At 42.5% G+C, this 21,859-nt stretch overlaps 1 protein-coding gene across 2 annotated transcripts in view; it reads left to right on the top strand.

Annotated features, from left to right (window-relative positions):
* TMEM182 (transmembrane protein 182) overlaps positions 1 to 21,859 on the top strand; it is a gene marked incomplete at both ends in the record, with an annotated part of 48,930 nt that overhangs the window by 15,298 nt on the left and 11,773 nt on the right. The window contains one exon of one of the 2 annotated variants that reach the window (XM_079720426.1): positions 16,380 to 16,517. The exons of the other annotated variant lie outside the window; for it this stretch is intronic. Within the exon in view, the coding sequence (XP_079576552.1) occupies positions 16,380 to 16,517 (138 nt within the window). The remainder of the gene's footprint in view (positions 1 to 16,379; positions 16,518 to 21,859) is intronic. 2 annotated transcript variants of the gene reach the window in all.

Consider the following 21,859-nt stretch of genomic DNA (forward strand, 5'->3'; position numbering starts at 1 on the left):
GGAGAACTCTTCTTGGTACTACTGGGCAGTAGTGAAAGTTCTGGCTTCCCACTATGTTTCCACTGATACTGTCCTGACCAGGAGGGGCAGGATTGAATCATTACAACTTTAACCATGGTTGCCATTGACATGGTAGGTATGTAAAGTTAGCCTAATTACTACTGGATGGTGATGAAAGTCCTGAATCTCCACTAAGCCTCCTCTGATACCACCCCAGGGGGAAAGGATGTCTAATTTCCACCTTGTAGGGGTGAACGTCCAGGTTCCCCACATGGTCTCCACTGCCACTGTGAATGGTGGCCTCATTACCCTGCAGAGATCTAAGTCCTGACTCCATATTCAGCTTTCTCTGATACATCCATGTGTGCGTGTGGAGTTGGGAGAGGACACCTTACCACAGTCTATCAAGAGTCAAAGACTAGGTTCCCCTCTTGGTCTTTGCTGATCACAGTGGGGTTGGGGCCAACGTTTTATTCTGCAGCGTTTGGTGTCAGGTGGTTATTTTCTAAAAGTTCCCTGCTTTGATAGGTAGCCCCTTACCTGGTTCTTTGGACAAACAGCTTTTGTTGGGAATTTTTTTGACTGTGATTGTTGGCATTTCTGGGTTGCTTGCTTTTCCATCCCCACTGACACCACAGGATGGGAGCTGACCATTACCACCTGTGGTGATAAAAGTCCCACCTCCCTTCCTTCTCTGGCATTTCCCTAGCAGGGGGGTTGGGCCTGCTGCTGTCTGTGTCCATTGCCATTTCCTAGTTATTGGTTCCCCTAGCTGTAGGTATAGGATGAGTGAGCAAAAACAAAACCCAGGGAACTCACCACCACATCATTCCTTGGGTTCCAAGTTTCCTAGCTGGTCTTCTTCTCTCCCTTCTTTCTGAATCTTCTTCTGTTTGTTTCATAGATAATCGGCAGGGATTTTAGTTGTGATTAAAAGAAACAATAGGGAAAAGTATGTTTGCTTCATCTTCCTGGAAGCAGAAGTTCCGTTTATCTAGTTACATTCTGAAGGAATAGCCGACCAGATTTGCTGATGGTTCATTGTGAGGTGTAGGGAAAGAGCAGAGTTAATGATGACACTTTTTGTCCTTAGCAACTGGAGGGATGAAGTTGTTATTTTTAGAGACGGGGGAAGCTGACATAGAGTTGATTGTTAAGAGGAAGCTTTGGAGTTTTCAGACATGTTAAGTTGAGGACACCTAGTAGAGATGTTATGTAGGCTTTTGGATCGCAGAGTCTAGAGTTAAAGGTTGTTTTTTGAGCAGAAACTGCATTTGGCAGTCATTGCATGGAGGTCTATTTAAGCCATGGGGCAAGATAAGAGCATTTGGAGAATGAGTGTAGAGAGAAAGGAGGTCGGTCCAAGCACAGAGCCCTAGGCTGCTCTGTTGTTCAGAGGTCAGGAAGAAGAGGAGAGACCCACAAAGGAGACTGAGGATGGGCAGCTAGGGAAGCAGGAAGCAAACCAGGAGAGTATGGTGTTCTGGAAACCAGAAAGAGAAAGCTTTTCTCAGAGAAGGGAGTGGTAAGCTTGGCCAAATGCTGCTGAGAAGTAGAGTAGGGCGTGGACTGAGATTTGACCCTTGAATTTAGCAAGCTGTCCACAGCAATTTGACCTAGTGTTTTGCAACCTGGATTTCTTTCTTCTTGGGCTCACTACCACTGTTTCCCCTTTGACAGATCACATTTTGTGTAATCTCTTTTTTCTCTCTTTTACTTTTAAATGGTAATATATGAATGGTAAACATAAGTACTGCTTGATAAATTTCAGTGCTGGCATGAGGAATTAGATCCAGTGAGTTTATGAATAATTGGAGCCATTAATTGCACAAAGGCACCGTCATAATTTCTTCAGAGTTGTTCATTTATATCCTTATTTCTTGTTTCTGCGTGTTGAAACCCACTAATCTACTGACAAGTATATAAAAAAAGAAAAAGTGTTATTTATTTTATAAAAATCATTACTATCACAAGAAAATGACTTATTTTATTTCTTATGATAAGCTCCTATTGTGTGCAGTCACTGGGCTAGCCCACCTACTTTTTATTTTACAAAGATTGCCTCCTTGGATCTTGATGACAGTGCTGTGAGGTAGAGTTCATTGCTGCCATTTCAAGGCCAAGGAAACTTAGAGCATTTGGGTTTCTCTACTCAAAGTTCATGCTCTGCAGTGAGTTGCCTCCGTTTCCATAATCAGCTTCTTGATAACATTGTAAAGGAGATTATGTTTCATTTTTCTAACAAGCAATATATAGTTTAAAACAAAATCTATTGTTAATTAGTGGGGAATTGGTGAGTTCTATTATATTACTTCTTAGTTTTCGTATGGTGACTCGATATGAGTCTTTCTTTTACTATTTATTACTCTTTACAAGCAAATTTGGGGGGTATAGAAATAAAATAAAAGTGATTTTTAAATATAGTTTTTTAAAAATATGATTGATTTTTATAAAGCACTTTTTCTAGGACTCAGATTCATTGCTTCAAGTCTGCAAGTGGCCGTGGCAATTATTCACATCCACAGAGTGTTGATTTAGTATCATTAAGGGAAGGGACGCGTTGCATGGAAAGCGAAGCGTTAACTTGTTTCCAGAGCCACAGCTGTTGTTACACAATATGAAGGGCATTTGCTCCAACAGCTTGCTATGTTGAGTAGCTAGAGAGGGAAGTCTTCCCAATATGTATCTTATCACTGCAAATAAATACATACAACCAAATCTCCCACTAGACTGTGTGTAGAGTAGCTATGGGAATGCTACGTTTGATCTTTTCAATGATTTTCTGCTTAAACGTGCAGTTTCAGAAGGCTGGTGTTTTCGAGTGGAGACTTGGAAGTTCAGTCTATGCAGTTCACTATCAGAGGGAAATATTGACTATTCACTTGTTGGGACTCTAACCAGAAGAGTTGGAAGTGACTTCTGAGACTGATAGTCTACCTTTTTATCAAGAACAAGCAGAAAACCAGGGAGGCTGGACAAGTGACCCACTTCTGAAGAACACACAGCAAATAGCGGACAAGTCAGTGAAGACTGAAGGCTGCTGATAGGCATTTCTACCCCATTCCTTCAGATTGAGCCCTGGAGAAGAGGCCAAGTCAGTGAGAGATGCCCAAGAGGGGTTTAGGTCCTGACTTTGAACAACAAAGATCATGTTTCCTGCTCATTGGAGAAAATGTGACTCTGTTTGTGAATAAGCAAAGTGTGAATGTTTGTTCTGGAGTAAATGAGGCGTGCTTGCCCTGCCAGGGATGCCAGCTATGTCTCAGCTATCTTGTCTGTCCCCAGGGGAGGGTCATTTCACACCGGCTGTGCTAGTACTCCTTGCATGTGTGGTTCACATCCCAAACTATGCAGGTCCAGATTCTAAGTTGGCTAAGTATTTTTCCAAGGCATTTGCTGGCTGGGACAAGCCACTGCTTATTGCCTACACAACCCTCTCACCCCAGCAGCCAGTGGTTACTCCCAGCTCTGTACCTTTATTTTGTTGCTAGAAACTTTTTAACTTCCTTTCTTTTGCTATTACAATTCCTTGATAAGGTCTCTTGCCCATTTCATTTTACTCACAAGAGAGGCTAGTTTCCATGAAGTACTGCTAGATTTTTTGGTACCTTTATCTCTAAGTATTTTACCCCTAAGGAAAAAAAAATCAAGAAAATATAAATGCCTGTAATAAAGAAAAGGGAGTAGGTGTTTTACTGCCTTTTTTTCCCCTCTTTCGCACTGAAAACACCTCCCCATGCCTCACAAAACCAGACTGCAAACCTTTTGCCAATGGTTTGATTATTAATAGATTGAAGCTCCATGTGGACAAAACACCTATTTTAATTCAAGTTGTTCAGTGATTTTTCATATTGTTTGTAAGGAAAGTTTCATGTAACGTGGGCCAAAATGCTCCCCTGGTAGACGACCATATTCTACAAGGACCGTCATGATCTGCCTCGTACCTTCTCTCTCTCACCACTTCCCCCGCCCCAAAGCTTTCCTTCTCTGTGCCTTCACACTAGGCTACTTGCTCACACCTGCTTTCTTCCTTGTTCATACTTTCTGCTCTCTGCCTTCATTTCCTGCATTACTGCTCTCCTGTTTAAGAATCACCTCCTCCAAAGACTGGGATTGACACATACACCCTCCTATATATAAAATAGATAACTAATAAGGACCTACTGTATGGCACAGGGAACTCTACTCAGTACTCTGCAATGGCCTATATGGGAAAAGACTCTAAAAAAGAGTGGGTATATGGGTATGTCTAACTGATTCACTTTGCTGTACACCTGAAACTAACACAACATTATAAATCAACTATACTCCAATAAAAATTTAAAAAAAGAGAATCAGCTCCTCCAAGAAGCCTTCTGCAAGTCTGCCAAGACTGGGTCAACTACCCTTCCTCTACTCCCGTGTGATATACCATAGAGTCCTCCCCTTGCCCTTGGCATAGCTGACAGTCATCTGATTGTGTGTTTCTCTCCCATTAGACTGCTTGATAGCACATACTGGACTTTTTTTCCTGGCGTATCACCAGTATGTACTTATCTAGCACAGCACCTGATACAAGATAGATTTTTCAATCAATGTTTGAGCATGGGTAAATGAAAGAGTGGAATTCAATTCAGTTGTTAATCACTTCTTTTGTTGGTGTTTTATGATCAAATTAGAGGGGAAATATCAAATCATTTTAGTGCTATGCAATTTTCAAACTAACTTTTCTGATAAAGAAATATAGAAACTACTTTTGAGCCACATCCCTTAGAGAAAGATTCCTGGATGTATAGTTGCAAGGAAAGACCATAAAATTCCTCAGAGAAGTGTGATTTCTAAGGTGTAAGAGATTTGTGTAGGCAAATCATCTGAAAGATATGAAAATGAAGGCTCAGGAGTCCTAGAAAATTTACAACAGAATACTTACAATCAAGTAAGCAAGGCTTTGCTATAATTATTTTCAATTGTCTGCCAAAAGCTTTGGGTAAACAGGTTCATAGTCAATGTTTAAAAAAAGTATATCAATAAAGGGATCCTAAAAATGTTCCTTTCATGGCTCAGTATAAAAGACAGCAAGTCTTTTCAGGAATAGATCTGATTTTTTAAGAGGGAATCAGTTAATGAGGAAATTTGCCTCTCTTCTGGCATTTTTAGGGTTGGGCAGGAACATTTACAGAAGTTCCCAATGTTCTTGACTCATTTCTATGTATTGGGTATTCAGCAGCCTGGAAAGGATGGTTACATAGTCCTCCGTACTCTTACTTAGTATCCACCTGTTAACACCTCATCACTTGATTCCTCAACTCTTCTCTTCCAAGTGCCTGTTTCTCCCTAGTAGGGATTTAAGTGATCCCTAGCCATTGTGATTATAGGCCAAGACCATCAATTCATTTCCGTTTTGAATGAGTTTAGCTTCATTCTGTCCCATGGCCATTAAATATCTCACTAACCTTAACTGTATACATTGAGATTTCAGTGGGGACTGGGTGATAAGTTATTGATTGTTCACTTACTCATATTTTATTGAGCATCTATTACATGCCAGCCACAAAGATTCCCCTGGGGTTAGAAAGATGGGCAAGACGGAGCCTTGGCCCTGCAGGAATGCACAGGCAAGAAGTGGAGGTGGCAATGTAAAGACAGAAGCACAACGCAGAGTGCTGTCTGGTGACGGGCGTGTGTCAAGACCCTGACGGAGTGCAGAGGCAGGGCACTGCTCAGGGCTGACTCACATTAACTCTTTCAGTCCTCTTAAGGGCACTATAGGATGGGTATCTTTATGTCACATCTTAGGGAAGGAGAGTGAGGCATGGAGAGCTAAGTAACTTACCCAAGGTCACGCAACTGGTAAGAGATATTCCAGCTCTTGAGTCTGATTCTGCACTCTGCTGCCTTTTGGTGGAGATGAGGACATAGCTCCACTATGTCCTTTGGGGGCGGGTCGGGGAGGATGCCTGATTGGATCTCAAACGACAAGTTGGAAAGCTGTGTATTCTAGCTGACAGAGGCAGTATTATGAAAGCCTACAGGTGTGATAACAGCATTTCCCCACTGGAAACTTCAGTATAATTTCAGCATTTCTGGAGGATAAGGTACGAGGAGCCAGAGTGGGAGGATTTGAGCCTAGAAGCCTTAGATGGATCAGTGACAATCTATTGGAAGTAAACACCACAAACATTGAGGCTAATGGTGTCTGAGACTGAGCTCAGATAGCCCTGAGTTCAAATCTTGACCTTGTCATTAACTGGCTGTTTCATTTGGGGGACTTGACTTAACCTCTCTGAGCCTCATCTGTAAAACACAAAATAGGGATTTTTGTGATGACAGAGGAGAGAATACCTGCAAAGGCTGAGTAGCACCTTCTCAATAAAATTAGTAGCTCCAGAGAGACTCAGCAGTCCAGTGGTTCTCATCCTGGCTGTACATCCCATTCTTCTAGGGGGCTTTTAAAAATATGGTTGCTTGTGCCCACCCTCAGAGATTCTCATTCAGTTGGTGTGGTTTGGAATCCTAGCTTGGGTGTGATGTTAAAACCCTCCAGGGTGGCTCTGAAAGCTGAGCGGGGAGGGGAGCCATCAATCCAGGCCCCCTCAGGCAGCAGGGGTCAGAGGAAGACCTTGGAGCTGGAGCTGACTCTGGATGCTCACCTGGTCCCCCGTGTGAGGATCTGAGTGGCTTTGTGCACAGTACCGCCATAGGGAAGGAACACACTTTTCCCTCTACCCGCTTAGGTTCAGTAACTGGGCCCTGCAAATTAGATGATAAAAATGGACATTGACATAGGAGAGGTTTATGATTATGTGTGCATACGGAGGCCTTCATAGAAACGTGAAGACCCAAAGAAGCAGATAGGCCTGGGAACTTACATACCTTTTAGCAAAGAACGATGAACGTGGAGATGCGACAAGACAAAGGGAAGAGAGGTTTGGGCTCGGGGGGTAAACTGTGGGAAAGTGCCCAGGAAAAACGTAGGAGAGAAAGCAATGGAACATATGGCTTGTATTTGTAGCTTTGTTTAAAGACCCATGTTTGTGTTGACTTGCTGTCTTTTTCGTGGCCATAAAACTCCCCTGGAAGTCCTCATTTCTCAGAAGTTTCTTCTCCCAGTTAGATAAGGAAAACTCCTAGGAGGTTTCCTTCTGCATTCATTGATTCTCATTTGCTCCCAGCTCAAAATAATCCTTATTCCAAACTGACATATGTGAGGGTGGCCTGTTCTGGTCCCCTTCACCTCACTTCCGAGAGAGCCTGGGTCCCCTGGCTACTGCGACCTTGAGGGTGCCGGCACCGCTCCTACCTGCATTCCTGCAGCGCCTCTCTGCCCAGCTCCCCGGCAAGCCTCCCTTCCGGCCGCTCCCACCCCGAGACTCTCAGGAAGAGAAACTTGAGAATGATTTCTGGGCCTTTCCCAAGGTCACGGCCAGTGTGGGTGGTGAGGGCCCTGCCCCTGCTTCCTGAGGCGCTTTCTCCCTCTCAGCTCTTCCTTCACTGACAAGTTTACAAGAGGGAAGTCCATAAACTCTGTCGGGTCTCTCAGTGTTCTTTTTGTCCTGAAAAATCAGTGGCCCGAGCAGAGCACGTGGCTTGGCTTGGCACGTCCCGGCCTGTGGAGCTCCGACGCGGGCGCTCTGTACAGCCTGTCCTTCTGCTTTGGTGCGGGCATTGCTATATTTTTAGACCCGCCCGACATCGCCAAGACAAGTAGTACATGGAGATGCAGGACAGGCTTGCTGGCCTGTGTAGCAGAAGCGTCTTGCCTAAAGCTACGGCGACATATGCTGGGGGCTCTCATTTGCTGCCGAGGATGGTGGAGGGGGTGATGTGTTTTGTTTTGGCTTCATTTAGACCGTTTTATAGCACTTCACGCTGTGTGTGCTTGAGGATGTGTCGAAATACAGGATTAGCTTTCTGAACTAGCTTTGTGAGGTGTCTGAGGCAAGATAGCAAGTTTTGAAAAATGAATAACACTTAAGTTTATCTTTAAACTGCAAATACAATATTTACATTTTTATATACCCAACAAAATAATTTATCAAAACACTACAAATTTGGAATTGTGATCATTTGGATTGACTTTCCCCCTATGCTCTGTATGAAAGAGGGTTTGTCGTGTAAGTTGAAATATTACAAAATCAAGACGGGATTTCTTAGTATCTCAACAGAACAAACTGTTTTGATATATAAATGAAATCCATGAAGACAGCCTTTTATCTTGCTGGTTTCTTACTACCTGTAACAACAGAATCACTGAAGCTCATTTCACCTCTCCCACAACTGCCGGGCATTAGTCCCCACCCGGGGGCTGTGATAACTACATAACTTGTTTTCCCTGTTCTGTCTTTTTCCTGCCAGTTCATTCTCTATCCAGTTACAGGAATGACACTCTCATACAAATGTGACCACCAGCTCTGGTCGCTGACTTCAGGGGCTTCCTAGGACCAGTATGAGAAAGCGCCAGCTCTCGAGTGGCGTGTGCTTTACATTGTCGTTCCCCTCATCCACCTGGGTGGCAGCTTAGGGAAGCTGCTTTCCTTTCCCCCGTCACCTTCCTCCTGCCTTCTGCCTACTGAAATCCTAGGCAAACGTAAAGACCCAGTTCAACTACACCCCGTACTGTAGGCCTTCTCTTACTACCATCCAGCCCTGAAACAGTGGCCTCTCTGTGCAGGAGTCATCTGGCTTCGTGATATTCTGTGCACCCCTCGGCTAGGGCACTTAGCACACAGTGTTAACTGGTTTGCTTTTCCCTCACTGGACTGAACTTGTGAGGGCAAGGGTTCTGTCTTGCTCAAGCGGCTTTTGGTGCCTGGCACCTGGAGAGCCGTCAAAATATGTTTGCCAAATTAAGTGGCTTCTGGTTGTCAGCAGCGTGCCCGTTTACCAGGCAAGCTTGGCAGGGCCCTGCTCAGAGGTCCCTTGTGAGACATCAGTTTGGATTATTGGATGGATGTGAATGACTTGGAATGGGACTTATTCTAAAATAAATCCACAGTTAAAACTTCAGGCTGCTTTTGCCTTGCCCATCATCTAAACTAATGAGGTTTCTGTACATTTTTATTACATTTTTAGTGGAAAAGAAATACTGTAGGGTTTTATTTTTTTAACCCTTTACATGGAATTTGGAACAGGTTCCACTTCTGCCATTGGCTTCCTGTCTGTGGTAATCTGCACAAGCATACACACACACACGCACAGTTACATATACATGCGCACATGCACACATGTGCACACATATTGATGTGTATAATTAAAAGTCCACTTTATTTCATGGCCTTCACTGTCCTGTCGTTTGGGGTGATTTGTATGTTTCCTACCTGAAGGATGCTTAATAGATGTCTCCCTACACTTCCTAGGTGTGTCACTTGGAATTAGGCCTTTTGGGTACTTTCTGGGACATGAGATCCTTTAGTATTTGTTTGATTCTGAAATTTGAATTTGCAGTAAAGACTCTTTATGTTATGCAATTTTGTATGAATGAACTGAGACATCATGAACATAGTTTTGCATTCATACACACTCTTAGTTAACAAACTAGACAGTCTCTAATGATTTGTTGTCTCTTTTCTCTAATAAAAACAACAGGATAATACTGTAAAGGTAAAAGTTTAATTGATTTAGGAAAAAAACTGAGTACTTCAGGAGAACCATTTCTATAACGTCTGTTGTTAGACTAATTATTCATCATCTTCCTCATTATGACACCCGACCAAGGATCACTTTGTTAGGTCAGTTCACCAATTTATTTAGAATTGACAGAACTTCATTTCTTTGAAAACAGTAGTTAATTTTGACCTTTCACAGATTCAGATGAAGCTTTCTTTAATTAATCCAAATTGTGATGATATAGATTACATGTAAATCTATTTACACTGTAAATCTTGCTTCATGTTCTAAGGAATTAATAGAAATTCAATATTGTTTAAGTTGAGCTTTAAATTTTATTAAATGGTCGAATTGGATTTTTAGAGATGTTTTCACTTGGTACAGTCCAAAGCTTTCAAAGACAAAGCTTTGCAGTTTTTATGGGCTCATATTAAGAACAAGGAAACAGATTAAGTATTCTCAGAGATACATTCAAGATCTAGGAGTCTTAAACAGTATAAACCACTGACCAAACAAGAACATCCTTTAAACCAAACAAGAACGTCCTTTAACATTTTTAAAGTGTCTATATACTAGAACTGAAAGCTTGTCCCCATCCTAGATCCATGAGATAAATAGATATCTTTTAAGTGTCAAGCACATTGTTGACAAGAGTATTTTATTACAAGGCATGTAAAAATAATAGTAATAGCAAATACATCTGATTCCTTACTGCATGCAGCTACTTTTCATATATGTTCTCAATCCTTCCTATAAACTTATTTGAAGGATACTGTGCTTTATGTTAGAAAACTGTGGTCTCTCAGAGTCACCCAGTTAGTAATATCTCAAAACATTCATTTTATTTTGAAAATTCTCTGATTGCCTCAGTTTTACTTCAGACAGTGAAAGAACTACCCAATTCCAGGAGCTGATTCTTCGTTACAACTGAACATTTCAATTCTGGAATCAAAGTGTGCCACATATGCAAACTAGGTAATATAATTAGCTAAGAAACAGGAAATTCCAAGAAATTTTGAAATAGGCTTAAAGTTGCGCACTTTGGAATGCTGAAGCATAGGCAGAAAATAAAGCCTGTGGTGACTGCAGTAAGGAATTTCACTTGGAAGCTATATCTGTATGGTCACAACTCTCCAGGCAGCCAGGTGCCCCCTCCTTTAAGTACAGATCTGTTGCTCCTGCCTTTCACCGGGGACTCAGAATCAAAAGTCAGGCTGCTCTGCTAGGGCAGACCAAGAGCAGGAAGTAGCAGGTCTCAGCAACAGCCGTTCTGGGGGGCACTTATCCCCCATTGCCGTCTGGCTCTCTTTCCCTCTCACCCTCACCTGGTGTCTTCTCTTTCTGGCAGTCCCCCTGCTTCTCTCTGTGGAGAGGCTCCTCTGCTTTTTCTGCCCTCTCTATGGCCTGCGTCATAATTCCTGCCCTCTTGCTTGGGTATGGCCGTGACTCACCACAGCTCTTCTGGATCAGCTACCAGTGCTTCCTTTTAGCTTCAGCTCTGCTGTGAATCCTCTCCCTTTTGCAGTGTTCCCGTTCTCAAGGGGTCACACTGATTAGCTCAACTCATCTCTGCATGGGTCAGAGGCCACCATGTTTTGGTCTTTGTGTCAGGTATCTGACCCCGTTTGTTTGTATTTGGGGTAATTAAGAGTAGAGTCATGTGGTATGAAACGTGGCCAGTGCCTTCTTAGTGGACAGGGAAACTTCCCATGGAAGATAGCGTGAAAGCTCTGTGGAACTGTGTGTATTGGCAGACACAACCTGTACTGTATGCTGTAATCTAAAGGGATTTCCTAATGTCAATGATACATAAAAAACAGTGTGCAAGGCTCTCTGGGGGAAGTAATCCACTTTCCTATTACTGAACCTAATACCCTCTACTGTGTCATGTTAATGCAATTTTAACATGCAATAAAATCAACCACAAAATAAGTGCCATTCATTGGTCTCTTGTGATATGCCACACACTTCAAATGCATTATTAGTAATTCTTTCAAGAACTCTAAAGGATGGACACAAGCATTCTTATTTTACAGAAGTGAAGGTTCAGAAAGCATTTCCTATTTTACAGGTTCATAAGTTTAAGTAAGTGGTCCAAGGTTACATTGCAGGTAAGAGTGCATACTCAGGTCACTCTGATTCTGAAACCTACATTTCTTTACTGTATTATGCCATATATATATATTTATATTTATATATATATATATACACACACACACACACATACATATTACTTTCAACAGTCAAATATATTTTAAATTAAGATGAGAAATTAAGATGAGAAATATAATCTACTATATTTACACAGATATCTACCTTTTCTGTTTCTCTTCCTTCACTTCTGAAATTTCAAGGAAACCCTGGTGTCATTTCCCTTCAGCCTAAAGAAATTTCTTTAGCATTTCTTTGTAGAGCAGGTCTTCTGATGACAAAGTCTATATTTTCCTCCTTGAGAAATGGCTTTCTTTTCCCTTCATCCCTCAAAGATATTTTCACTGGAGGCAGAATTTTAGGTTGACAGGTCTTTTTCTGGGGCACTTTTAAGATACTGTTTAACTGTCTTCTGGCCTCAGTCGTTTCTTTCTCTGTTTGTTTCTTTGCCGTGACTTTTGCTGTTGTGTACTTACTCAGGGTCCCCAACCTGAAAGTGGAAGCTGTCAGACCTCCTCTGCCCTCTACTCACACGGGGCTGCTCTGTCCCCAGCATACCCTCAGGCCTTGAGCAGCCCCTCTGATCGAAGGCACACCCTGTGATCATGAAAGGGGACCACCCAAGTCAGCATCTTTGCCAGCAACCCTTTTCCTCTACTTTGCGGTGATTGTGACAACGTGTCCACAGCGCACAATGTCCACTCTGACTTGGGCAGTGGCCTCAGTCACTTCTGGTGAGAGACTTGCCATCTGTGGAATTACTGTTCCTGTCCATCTAATGGGTCATCTCCACCCCATACCCCCAGCTACTTTCAAGACTTTGCCTGTGGTTTTCAGTAATTTTCTTATTACGTGTCTAGGCTGATTTCTCTGAGTGTGCCCTCTTTGGAGGTTGCTGAGTTTCTTGTATCTGTAAATTTGTCTTTCACCCAGTTTAAGAAGTTTGAAGGCATTATTTCTATAAGTGTTCTCTCTGCACCAATATCTTCTCCCTCTGCTTTAGGGACTCCAGTGACATAAATGTGAGATCTTCTGATATTGTCCCACGAGTACCTGAGATTCGAGTCATTTTTGTTTTCAGTCTCTTTTCCTTCTGTGGTTCAGACTGGATAATTCTTACTGTTCTCTCTTCAAGTTTGTTGCTCTTTCCTCTCTCCTCCCTGTCCTGCTAGTGAGGCCATCTAAGGGAGTTTTTATTTCACATATTGTATTTTTCAACTCTAAAAGTTCAGCCTAGTTCTCTTTTTTATAGATACTACTTCTATCTTGAGAATTTCTATCTTTCTATTCATTTCAGGAGTGTTCACCTTAGTTCATAGAAGCTGGTTCTAAAAGCTACTTCAGAGTCTGTCTGATCACTCACATGTCTGAATCGTGTTTGTGTTGGCATCTACTGATCGCTTGGTCCTTTGAGAATTGGTCGGCTTTTCATGGTTGTTGGTATATCAAGAAATTTTGGATTGTATGCTGGACATTTTGAATATTTTGTTGTCCGTCTCCGCGTATTGTTAAAATCCTCTGGAGAATACTGATCTGTTGTTTGAATAGGCAGCTGACTGGCATGGTTCTGTCTTTTTCCTCTGTGATAGTAGTTGCATTGTCAGTTCGGTTCCCTATGCTATTTGGGTCTGCCTGGGGCATCACCGCTCCAGGCTTGCTCTGGTACTTGGGTGGTTTTTATACTGTAATTCAGTTCTCAGAGCCTTTGCTATACATCTCTGGGTGTTTTCTGCACGTGTGCAACGTGGGGAGTGAGCTCAATCCTTGTACAGTTTCAAACACAGAACTGGAGATTCTCTTGTCCAGCCCTGTCTCATCTGTGGGATTTTCAGCCACACCCTCTGGCTTCCACGGCCCCTTTCTCCCAGTTTCTCTGGGTAGAAAGATGGGGTTCCTTCAGAGTTTTGGTCTCCTGTGCTGTGGCAGAGTTCCCTGCAACGGCACCAGTGCAGACCAGCAAGAGAAAAGGTGATTCCCCCACTCTTTGCGCAGTTGGGTTTCTTTTTCTGATTCTTCTATCCTGAGAGTTGGATCATCTTTGGGATGTTAAATGTCCACTCCCCCATGGGGGTGGCAGTGCAGATCTATGTTTGAAGCTGGCTGTGAAGCAGGGTGAGGAGAATAAAAACATGAGGTCTCCCCACACTCTGGCTTGCAGAGGCCCTCTCCTGCTTCTCTAGCCAGCATGACAGCCTTCACTAGGGATATTGTGCGCTTTGAACCTTTTTACACAGTTCCCAATTTGGCTTGCCTTGAGGCCAAATCCTGGATGAAAAAATAGAAAAAACCCAGAAAACCCCTTGTAGCTGAGTTGATCTTTCATTAAGGTTTTACTTCCCTCCTTAATCCACTTGCTGTTGTTTACTTTCCAAACTCCTGTAGTTTGCCATTTTGTCTAGTCTTAGCTGTGATTGGAGGGTGATCAGAGGGTGATTGGAGAGGTGATAGAAGGGCTCCTTTTCCCCGGACCACCTACCTCTTACGAATGTTTATACCCCTAGCACTTGCCACAGAAGGACCGTGTGAAAGTGCACTAAATGAAGTGAATCAAAGTGTAAAATGTGAGGCTCACCAGTTATCTAGTAAACTCTGGTAGGACAGGGATGGCAGGCATTTGGCTCAAAGCCTTTCACTCTCACTTCCCACACTGAGAGCTCATCAGTACTTTACTGCTCTGTGCCTTGAGGAGCCTGAATACAGCCGCAGAATACTTCCTCAACAGCAAGCCTGGCAGCCACTGCCAGATGGATGGCATTGACCTGTGAGGTGGAAGCCTGCCTTTTGTTTCTGTCTTCAAAACCGAGTTATTCTCAGGGTATATGCCCAGTAGTGGGATTGCTGGGTCATATGGTAGTTCTATTTGTAGTTTTTTAAGGAACCTCCATACTGTTCTCCATAGTGGCTGTACCAATTCACATTCCCACCAGCAGTGCAAGACTGTTCCCTTTTCTCCACACCCTCTCCAGCATTTATTGTTTCTAGATTTTTTGATGATGGCCATTCTGACCGGTGTGAGATGATATCTCATTGTAGTTTTGATTTGCATTTCTCTAATGATTAATGATGTTGAGCATTCTTTCATGTGTTTGCTGGCAATCTGTATATCTTCTTTGGAGAAATGTCTATTTAGGTCTTCTGCCCATTTTTGGATTGGGTTGTTTGTTTTTTTGCTATTGAGCTGCATGAGCTGCTTATAAATTTTGGAGATTAATCCTTTGTCAGTTGCTTCATTTGCAAATATTTTCTCCCATTCTGAGGGTTGTCTTTTGGCATGGACATATATACACTACCAAACATAAGGTAGATAGCTAGTGGGAAGCAGCCGCATAGCACAAGGAGATCAGCTAGGTGCTTTGTGACCGCCTGGAGGGGTGGGATAGGGAGGGTGGGAGGGAGGGAGACGCAAGAGGGAAGGGATATGGGAACAGATGTATATGTATAACTGAGTCACTTTGTTGTAAAGCAGAAACTAATATACCATTGTGAAGCAATTATACTCCAATAAAGTTGTAAAAAAGCAAACAAAACAAAACAAAAAAAACCCGAGTTATTCACACGGAAATGTAAGCCTTCTTTTCTCATTTAACTGCAGTGGTTGCTCTCCTCGGATTTTCCATCCTCCTATTCTCTTTTCTCTTAAAGATTCCAGTTGATTGATATATTTTTTCCTTTGCCAGGTGGCTTGTTGAGAAGAATCATTTTTTGCTTTCTTATAAAGTTTCTGTATTTTCATTAAAAATTGTAATTTCCTGAATGTGTTTCAGTGAGCTTTCCCTCATTTACACACGTAGGAATTTATTTTTGTGTTCTAGCCTTTGGGAAATGATGAATTTGTTTAAGAGATTGGTAATTATCCCACTCAAAAATGAACATTAGAATTCTTTATTTGATCACTGTATGTCACCAAATCCACAATTTATTTATCACCAGCTGCATCCATTAATTCAGACTTGCCCTTGACTAAGAGACCGCTATAACTTCTCATTTTAAATCTTTCTAGGAACAAATATTAATAGAAAGTAGTACGCCTTAAATATATCTGATCTTAAATCTCAGTCTGTACAAACCCTTTTTTTTTTTTCCGCTTTGCTTGTCGTTTTTATTACCTTAAGATTATTTTCCAGTAGAGTCACAATCTAAATAGAAGTGTACTTTTTTGTTAGGAGATTGGGGGGACCATTACCAGCTTCTAAAGGATCACTGTGGTATAAGCACTGTCTTGGCAGGGATTAAGAGGCAGCATTTGTGAATGTGAATGCCTTTTTATGTCCTTGTCCTTTTGGTGTGAACACCTATGTGTGACCTATCTGGGAACTTGCTCAAGAGGCGTCTTTATAGAACGTTAGGTGTTCCCACTTCTAACCATGGATAATCTGGTTAGAAAAATGAGCTCCCAGAGTATATTAAGCACATATGTGGTGTAAATACCAAGCGCTTGTTGATAGAAGTTCGGCATCATTGAGTCCAAAGTCGTCTGGTGAGGCTTCCTTTTAAAGAGAACTCAGGACCACAGCCTGGGATTCCGTCCAGCAGTGCTGGGGCTGAAATTAGAAAACTGAAGAGAGAAACTTACTGTGTGACAGTCTGCTGCGTTCACAATCTAAGTGTGCCTTTCTCTTGTCCTTTTCTCCTGGGGTCTGCAGTTTACCGTGGCTTCTGGGCGGTCCTGATGCTTCTTGGGGTAGTTTCTGTGGTGACTGCGAGCTTTTTGATCATCTGTGCAGCCCCCTTCGCCAGCCATCTTCTCTATAAAGCCGGAGGAGGCTCCTACATCGCCGCAGGTATGTCCATTGTGAAGGGTATGATTTCCAGCTGTGGTTTTTCCCCATATCTTCATATTTTCCACTTCTAGTTTCAGGGGTGAGGCTTCTAGTAGTAATAATATGTTAATATTCATGTACAATATTTCCTGAGTGCTACCTATATGTCACACACTTTTCCAGGGACTTCCCGTTTTCCATTTGCTCATTGTATCCACATTATATGAATGAAGACACTAGGCAGGAAAGCTCTGCTGTAAGAGCCTTTTAATCTCTCTTATCCTGTTAATTTTCTACCTGTAAAAGGGGGTTATAACATGTCTCTCTGTAACATCTGGGCGTAGGTGAAGCTTTTTGTGTGCTCTTAAGAAGATAGCCCCATTATGATATTACAAACCCTCATGATTTATTTATTATAGGTAAAAACCATCTTTTTCTACATCATCATCATTCTATTTTCTTAATTGTGGTTCATGTGCATTATCTAAATACCTTCTCTTCTTTGTAAAACCTGTATTTTTTTAAGTCAGCTTTCTAACTAGTCTAATTCCTGCTAAAAGGGTCATAGTACAAATAGAAAAATAATTGAGTAGGTGAGTCTTGTGAATTTTAAGACTTTTAAATTTAATTAGGAAATAAAAGCCAGAGCACTAACCTGAAAACATAAGCACAAGGTTTTTTGTAAACATAAACGTTCTGGGAATTTAGACAAACTACACTACGACTAAGACCAAACTGTACCTGAGTTGGGTCTATTGCAGCATCCCATAAAAGGGGCCAGTTGTCTCACCTGGGATTGTAGTGACCATGAAGGAAAGGAACAGAGTGGGGAGCTCTACTGCCTTTCTCATCACTGCAAAGATGGCTCCTGCTGTTGCCCAAATCATGTAATCAATGATCAATTAACAAATAGTTCCTTTAAACACTATTTTTGCATAATATTGTGCTTAATTTTTTTGCAGAGGGAATAAAAAGAGCAATCAGATAGATCCTCTGCTCAACGAGCTTAAAAAACCACAAAACAGGGCTTCCCTGGTGGCGCGGTGGTTGAGAGTCCACCTACCGATGCAGGGGATGTGGGTTCGTGCCCCGGTCCGGGAAGATCCCACGTGCCGCGGAGCGGCTGGGCCCGTGAGCCGTGGCCGCTGGGCCTGCGCATCTGGAGCCTGTGCTCCGCAATGGGAGAGGCCACAGCAGTGAGAGGCCCGCATACCTCAAAAAAGAAACAACAAAAAAAAACCCCGCAAAACAATAACAAAAAACAAAAGCCAAAACCCACTGTGGGGACCAGGGCCCTCTATTTAACTTATTCTGTCTTTCTTTTTGTCTTTTATTTAAAACTCTTTTCTTCACTGAGTTTTCAAGGACCCAGATTTAGCCATTTGAGCTCATAATTAAAGAAATAACTTTAATAATTGAGATATAATTCACATACTACAAAATTTACCATTTTAAAGTATATAATACAGTGTTTTTTGATATATTCCCAGAGTTGGGCAAAGATTACCACTGTCTGATTCCAGAATATTTTTATCACGCCACAAAGAAACCTCATCCTCAGGTCCTCCGCCCCTCCCAGTCCTGAGAACCACACATCTGCGTTCTGTCTCTATGGGTTTCCTGTTCTGGACATTTCATGTATATGGAATCACACAATACGTGGCCTTTTGTGTCTGGCTTCTTTCACTTAGATCTCGTAATTGATAATCTCTCTTCTTTACTTCATAATTCCATAAGACCAAACCCCTTATATGCCTTAAAACTGAGCATCTTCTTTACCAAATATTTTTTCTCCCCCAAATCACATTCTACTCTCGCTTTATTCAAAGGTCTAGTTAAGGTGTATATTTTTGCATGGTCTTCCCGGAAATAATAGCACTCTACTAAAATGTGTAAATATTTGTTTCTTCTTCTTTGCTTTTTAATCTTTTAAAATCTTTGTCAATAAAGGGAATACGTACTAGCAGTAATTTAGTACTAACATTATGGGCAACATAATTGTTTTAAACTCAGAAATGCTCTGATCCTGAGTTTGGTGTTATTAGAGAATTGTGTGTTTCTGTGTGTGTGTGTGTGCGCGCGCGCGTGTGTGTGTGTGTAGTGCTTTTGAAAAAAATTGTTGGTCATATTTTCCATTTTATACTTTTTTGAGAAAATAGTATATCTAAAGAATTATTTTGGCTGGGGGCTCTGAAGGAAGATAAAGCATCTGATTTGCACCCATGTGCCTGTGACCACTGGATTCACTTTTTCCAGTGAATCTTTGGCTGCAGTGGGTGTGGGTCTGAAGTCCTCTTGGCTCAGGTCTTTATGCAGAAACGCCTTGGGAGGGGTCCACCATGTTCTGGGAGCCCATCCTGAAAGCCACTCAACCAGACGATTGCGAGGATACTTCTTTTTAAATCTGACTTTTAATTTCCTTCATGGCACTATTCTTTATTGTTTTTATAGGACTGTTTATTTCCCAAGAACAGAGAGATATTCTGTTGGATGAGATTAAAAAATTACTGTTTATTTTTTATCAGTTTGGACAGTAAAAGTGGTGTTCTCAGGACTAACTAAAATTTACTGTCAGGTAGCAATTTCTACTATGAGACACATCTTTTAAAGCGGTTATGGGGCAAATAAATCATCCTCAAATCTGAGTGTTATTGACAGAAGAATTTTCAAAACCTTTCATTGTCTATTATTAACATCCCCAGATTTGTTAATAGGCAACTAATCCTTTCAGATGTGGAGATGGAAACTTACATACTATTCTATATGGACACTAGGAAAATATGTGCTAAACACTAGGTTTTGGGGGCAGGCAGCCAAGATTTTTCTGTACTACGTTTAATATGGAACTGTGCGTGTAGTCTTTCACTGAGTTAAACTGGATTGAATTTGTCATGCTTTCTTTGGTTAGATGTTATGTTTTCAAAACGAAGAGCTCTCTTTCCATGGAACTAGTATCCCAAAATCTCTCCCTTTTAGGGCTTGCCTTGTCATTCCCTGCCTCACGGTCTTCCTTTGCCAGCACTCTGTGCTCAGCTGGGCAGTTGGGAACAGGTGCAGCCTGGGCCCACAGTTTCTGTGACTACTTTATCAATGCCGCAAACAAGATTGGACACTCTCTCTTTATTTGGACAGATGGCCTTAAGACAGGGCAGAACCAAATTCCAAGTGGCCATTGCTGGGTGTGTGCACATAGAAAGACTCTTTGGCATCAGCAAGAAGACTATTTTGGGGCATTCCACACATGGCCGTGGCATGCTGATGTCACAGCTGTCCGTGTGAGCAAGGGGTGGGGTCCATGTTTTTCGTCTTGCTCTGTCAATGGCTCAAAGGTCTGGAGGCCATATGTTGCCACTCCCTGCACTTGGGCAGATGCCTCCTCAGCTTGGGCCATGTGTTCCAACGGGAGGTCAGTTCTGGACCAAGCACACGGTAATTGTCAGGACGTTATGACACCCGAGTGTGTTTCAGTGAGTCTCATCCACACCTCCCAATGCCTAAACAATTGCTGAATTTTCTTTCAATGTGGACTCCAGGGGTACTCAGATACAAAGGGCCGACTCGTGTTTTCTCCTAACCCTGTGATATTGGATGTGTTAGGAAAGATGCAAGAAGGCATGACATTACAAAACATTTGAATTATGTGGAGAAAATTACTGTACAGCTGAATATTCCTAATGCCTGGGCAAAGCGACATCAATACAGGAATTGCTACACAGGAGTAAGATCCCTAAGTGTACAAGTAAGAATGAGGATGGGGTCTGGATGTTCTGGGACACTGATATTGGGTGAAAAGACATAAAAAAGCTAGAAATTAGTATTTTACCAGCATATCAGGGTAGAAAGATTCTTCTTCCATAATTGAAATCCCCTTTTCCGGAATGACAACCTGGGGTTACATTTTTCTGCTGGATGTAGAGCTAGACAGAGTCTCACCTGAGTAGAGGGGCCTGGAAAGCTTCTGAATCTTGGCTGAATTCCTTGTTAGAGTCTCACGTTGGTGAGACTACACAGACGTCTTATAAGTCGGAGGAACATTGAAGCCCACACTCCAGGCCCAGGGTGTGTTAGCCGAAGGAAAGGACATCTTTGCTGTGTAATTAGTCCTTTGGAAGGTGATGGAGGTAAAGTTGTGGCCTGACTCCTGCCCCATTCTGTGACCACAGGGTATGTTTCTTGCCCAGACAGCTGTTTCAGCAGCTGTCTGCCCAACCAAGCTGCCGTTGGTCACCAGGAATGTGAGCAGTGTGAATTGGGGTGAGTTGTATAAACCCTCTGCCAGGTGGGACAGACAGCCTGAGCACGTCCTTATGGGGCTCAAACCTGCTCCCTTCTGGTCTGGAGGACAGTGCTTTCTAAGAGTGTAGGGATATGACCCCCCTTAAAAACACAGTATAGGGAAGGTAAGTGGATATGAAGGGAATATCACATTCTTACATGTAGAGGGCAAAACTGACTCAGAACTAAACTGGATTTGCGGTTTGTTTTTTTATTTCTTTAAAAAAGATCAGTGGAGTTTGTATAGCTCATGGTAAACATCACTCATTTCTACCTGAGATAAGATAGATGCGATGGATGCATAATACAAGAGACTTTTTTGCCTTCATCCTAGAAAAAATAGCTCACAAAAGCCAAGGGACATGTTTCAGACGCTCAGTTTCCTTCGGCTGAGACTGAACACATGGCTCACAGGAGGCGCTGGGGGTCGTGTCTCGCTCCTCACGTCTCCCTCCAGACAAAGCAGAACACGGCAGCAGTCAGAGCAGGAGAAGAGTATGTGGAGGAAACAGCCCCCAAGCAGGAAGGGATTAGGGGAGAGTTGCTGACAGCCTAGAGGCAGGCATTCTAAACTTACGGGAAGCACACTCGTCTCCCCGCTTACACCTGCTGTCCTCATGTCTGTATGCTGAACGATCAGCCTGTAAACAGCCGCTGATCCCCGAGAGGCAAAGGGGGCCTCCTGTGTGAGGGGAACGGGCCAGGAGGGCCAGTGAGTGCTTGCCAGCTTTTCTAAAGCTTCCGTCTTTCTTAGCATGCAAGAAGTAGGCTCTCAGGGGAAAATCAAAAGCATAACTTCCCAGTACGGAACTGAGTATTTCACCAAAGTCCAGGACTTCAGCATTTTATTCAGAGCTCTGGTTTGTTGGAGGTGGGTGGGGGAAAGAAATAGTGATTAATAAAAGCTATGTATTACTGATATATCAGCCAGATGTACTTTTGTCATAGAATCAGTGTCTCCGATTTTCATGAACTGCAGAAGGGCTGCTCGGACTTCCCTTTTGCTCAGTCCAAAGGTTTGGGTATACAGATCTGCTTTCCAAGTAGGAACAGAAGACCCAGTCACTCTTATGTTTCTAAAACTACCT

This window comes from Hyperoodon ampullatus (genome assembly GCF_949752795.1).
Source record: "Hyperoodon ampullatus genome assembly, chromosome: 15".
Classification (NCBI taxonomy): domain Eukaryota; kingdom Metazoa; phylum Chordata; class Mammalia; order Artiodactyla; family Ziphiidae; genus Hyperoodon; species Hyperoodon ampullatus.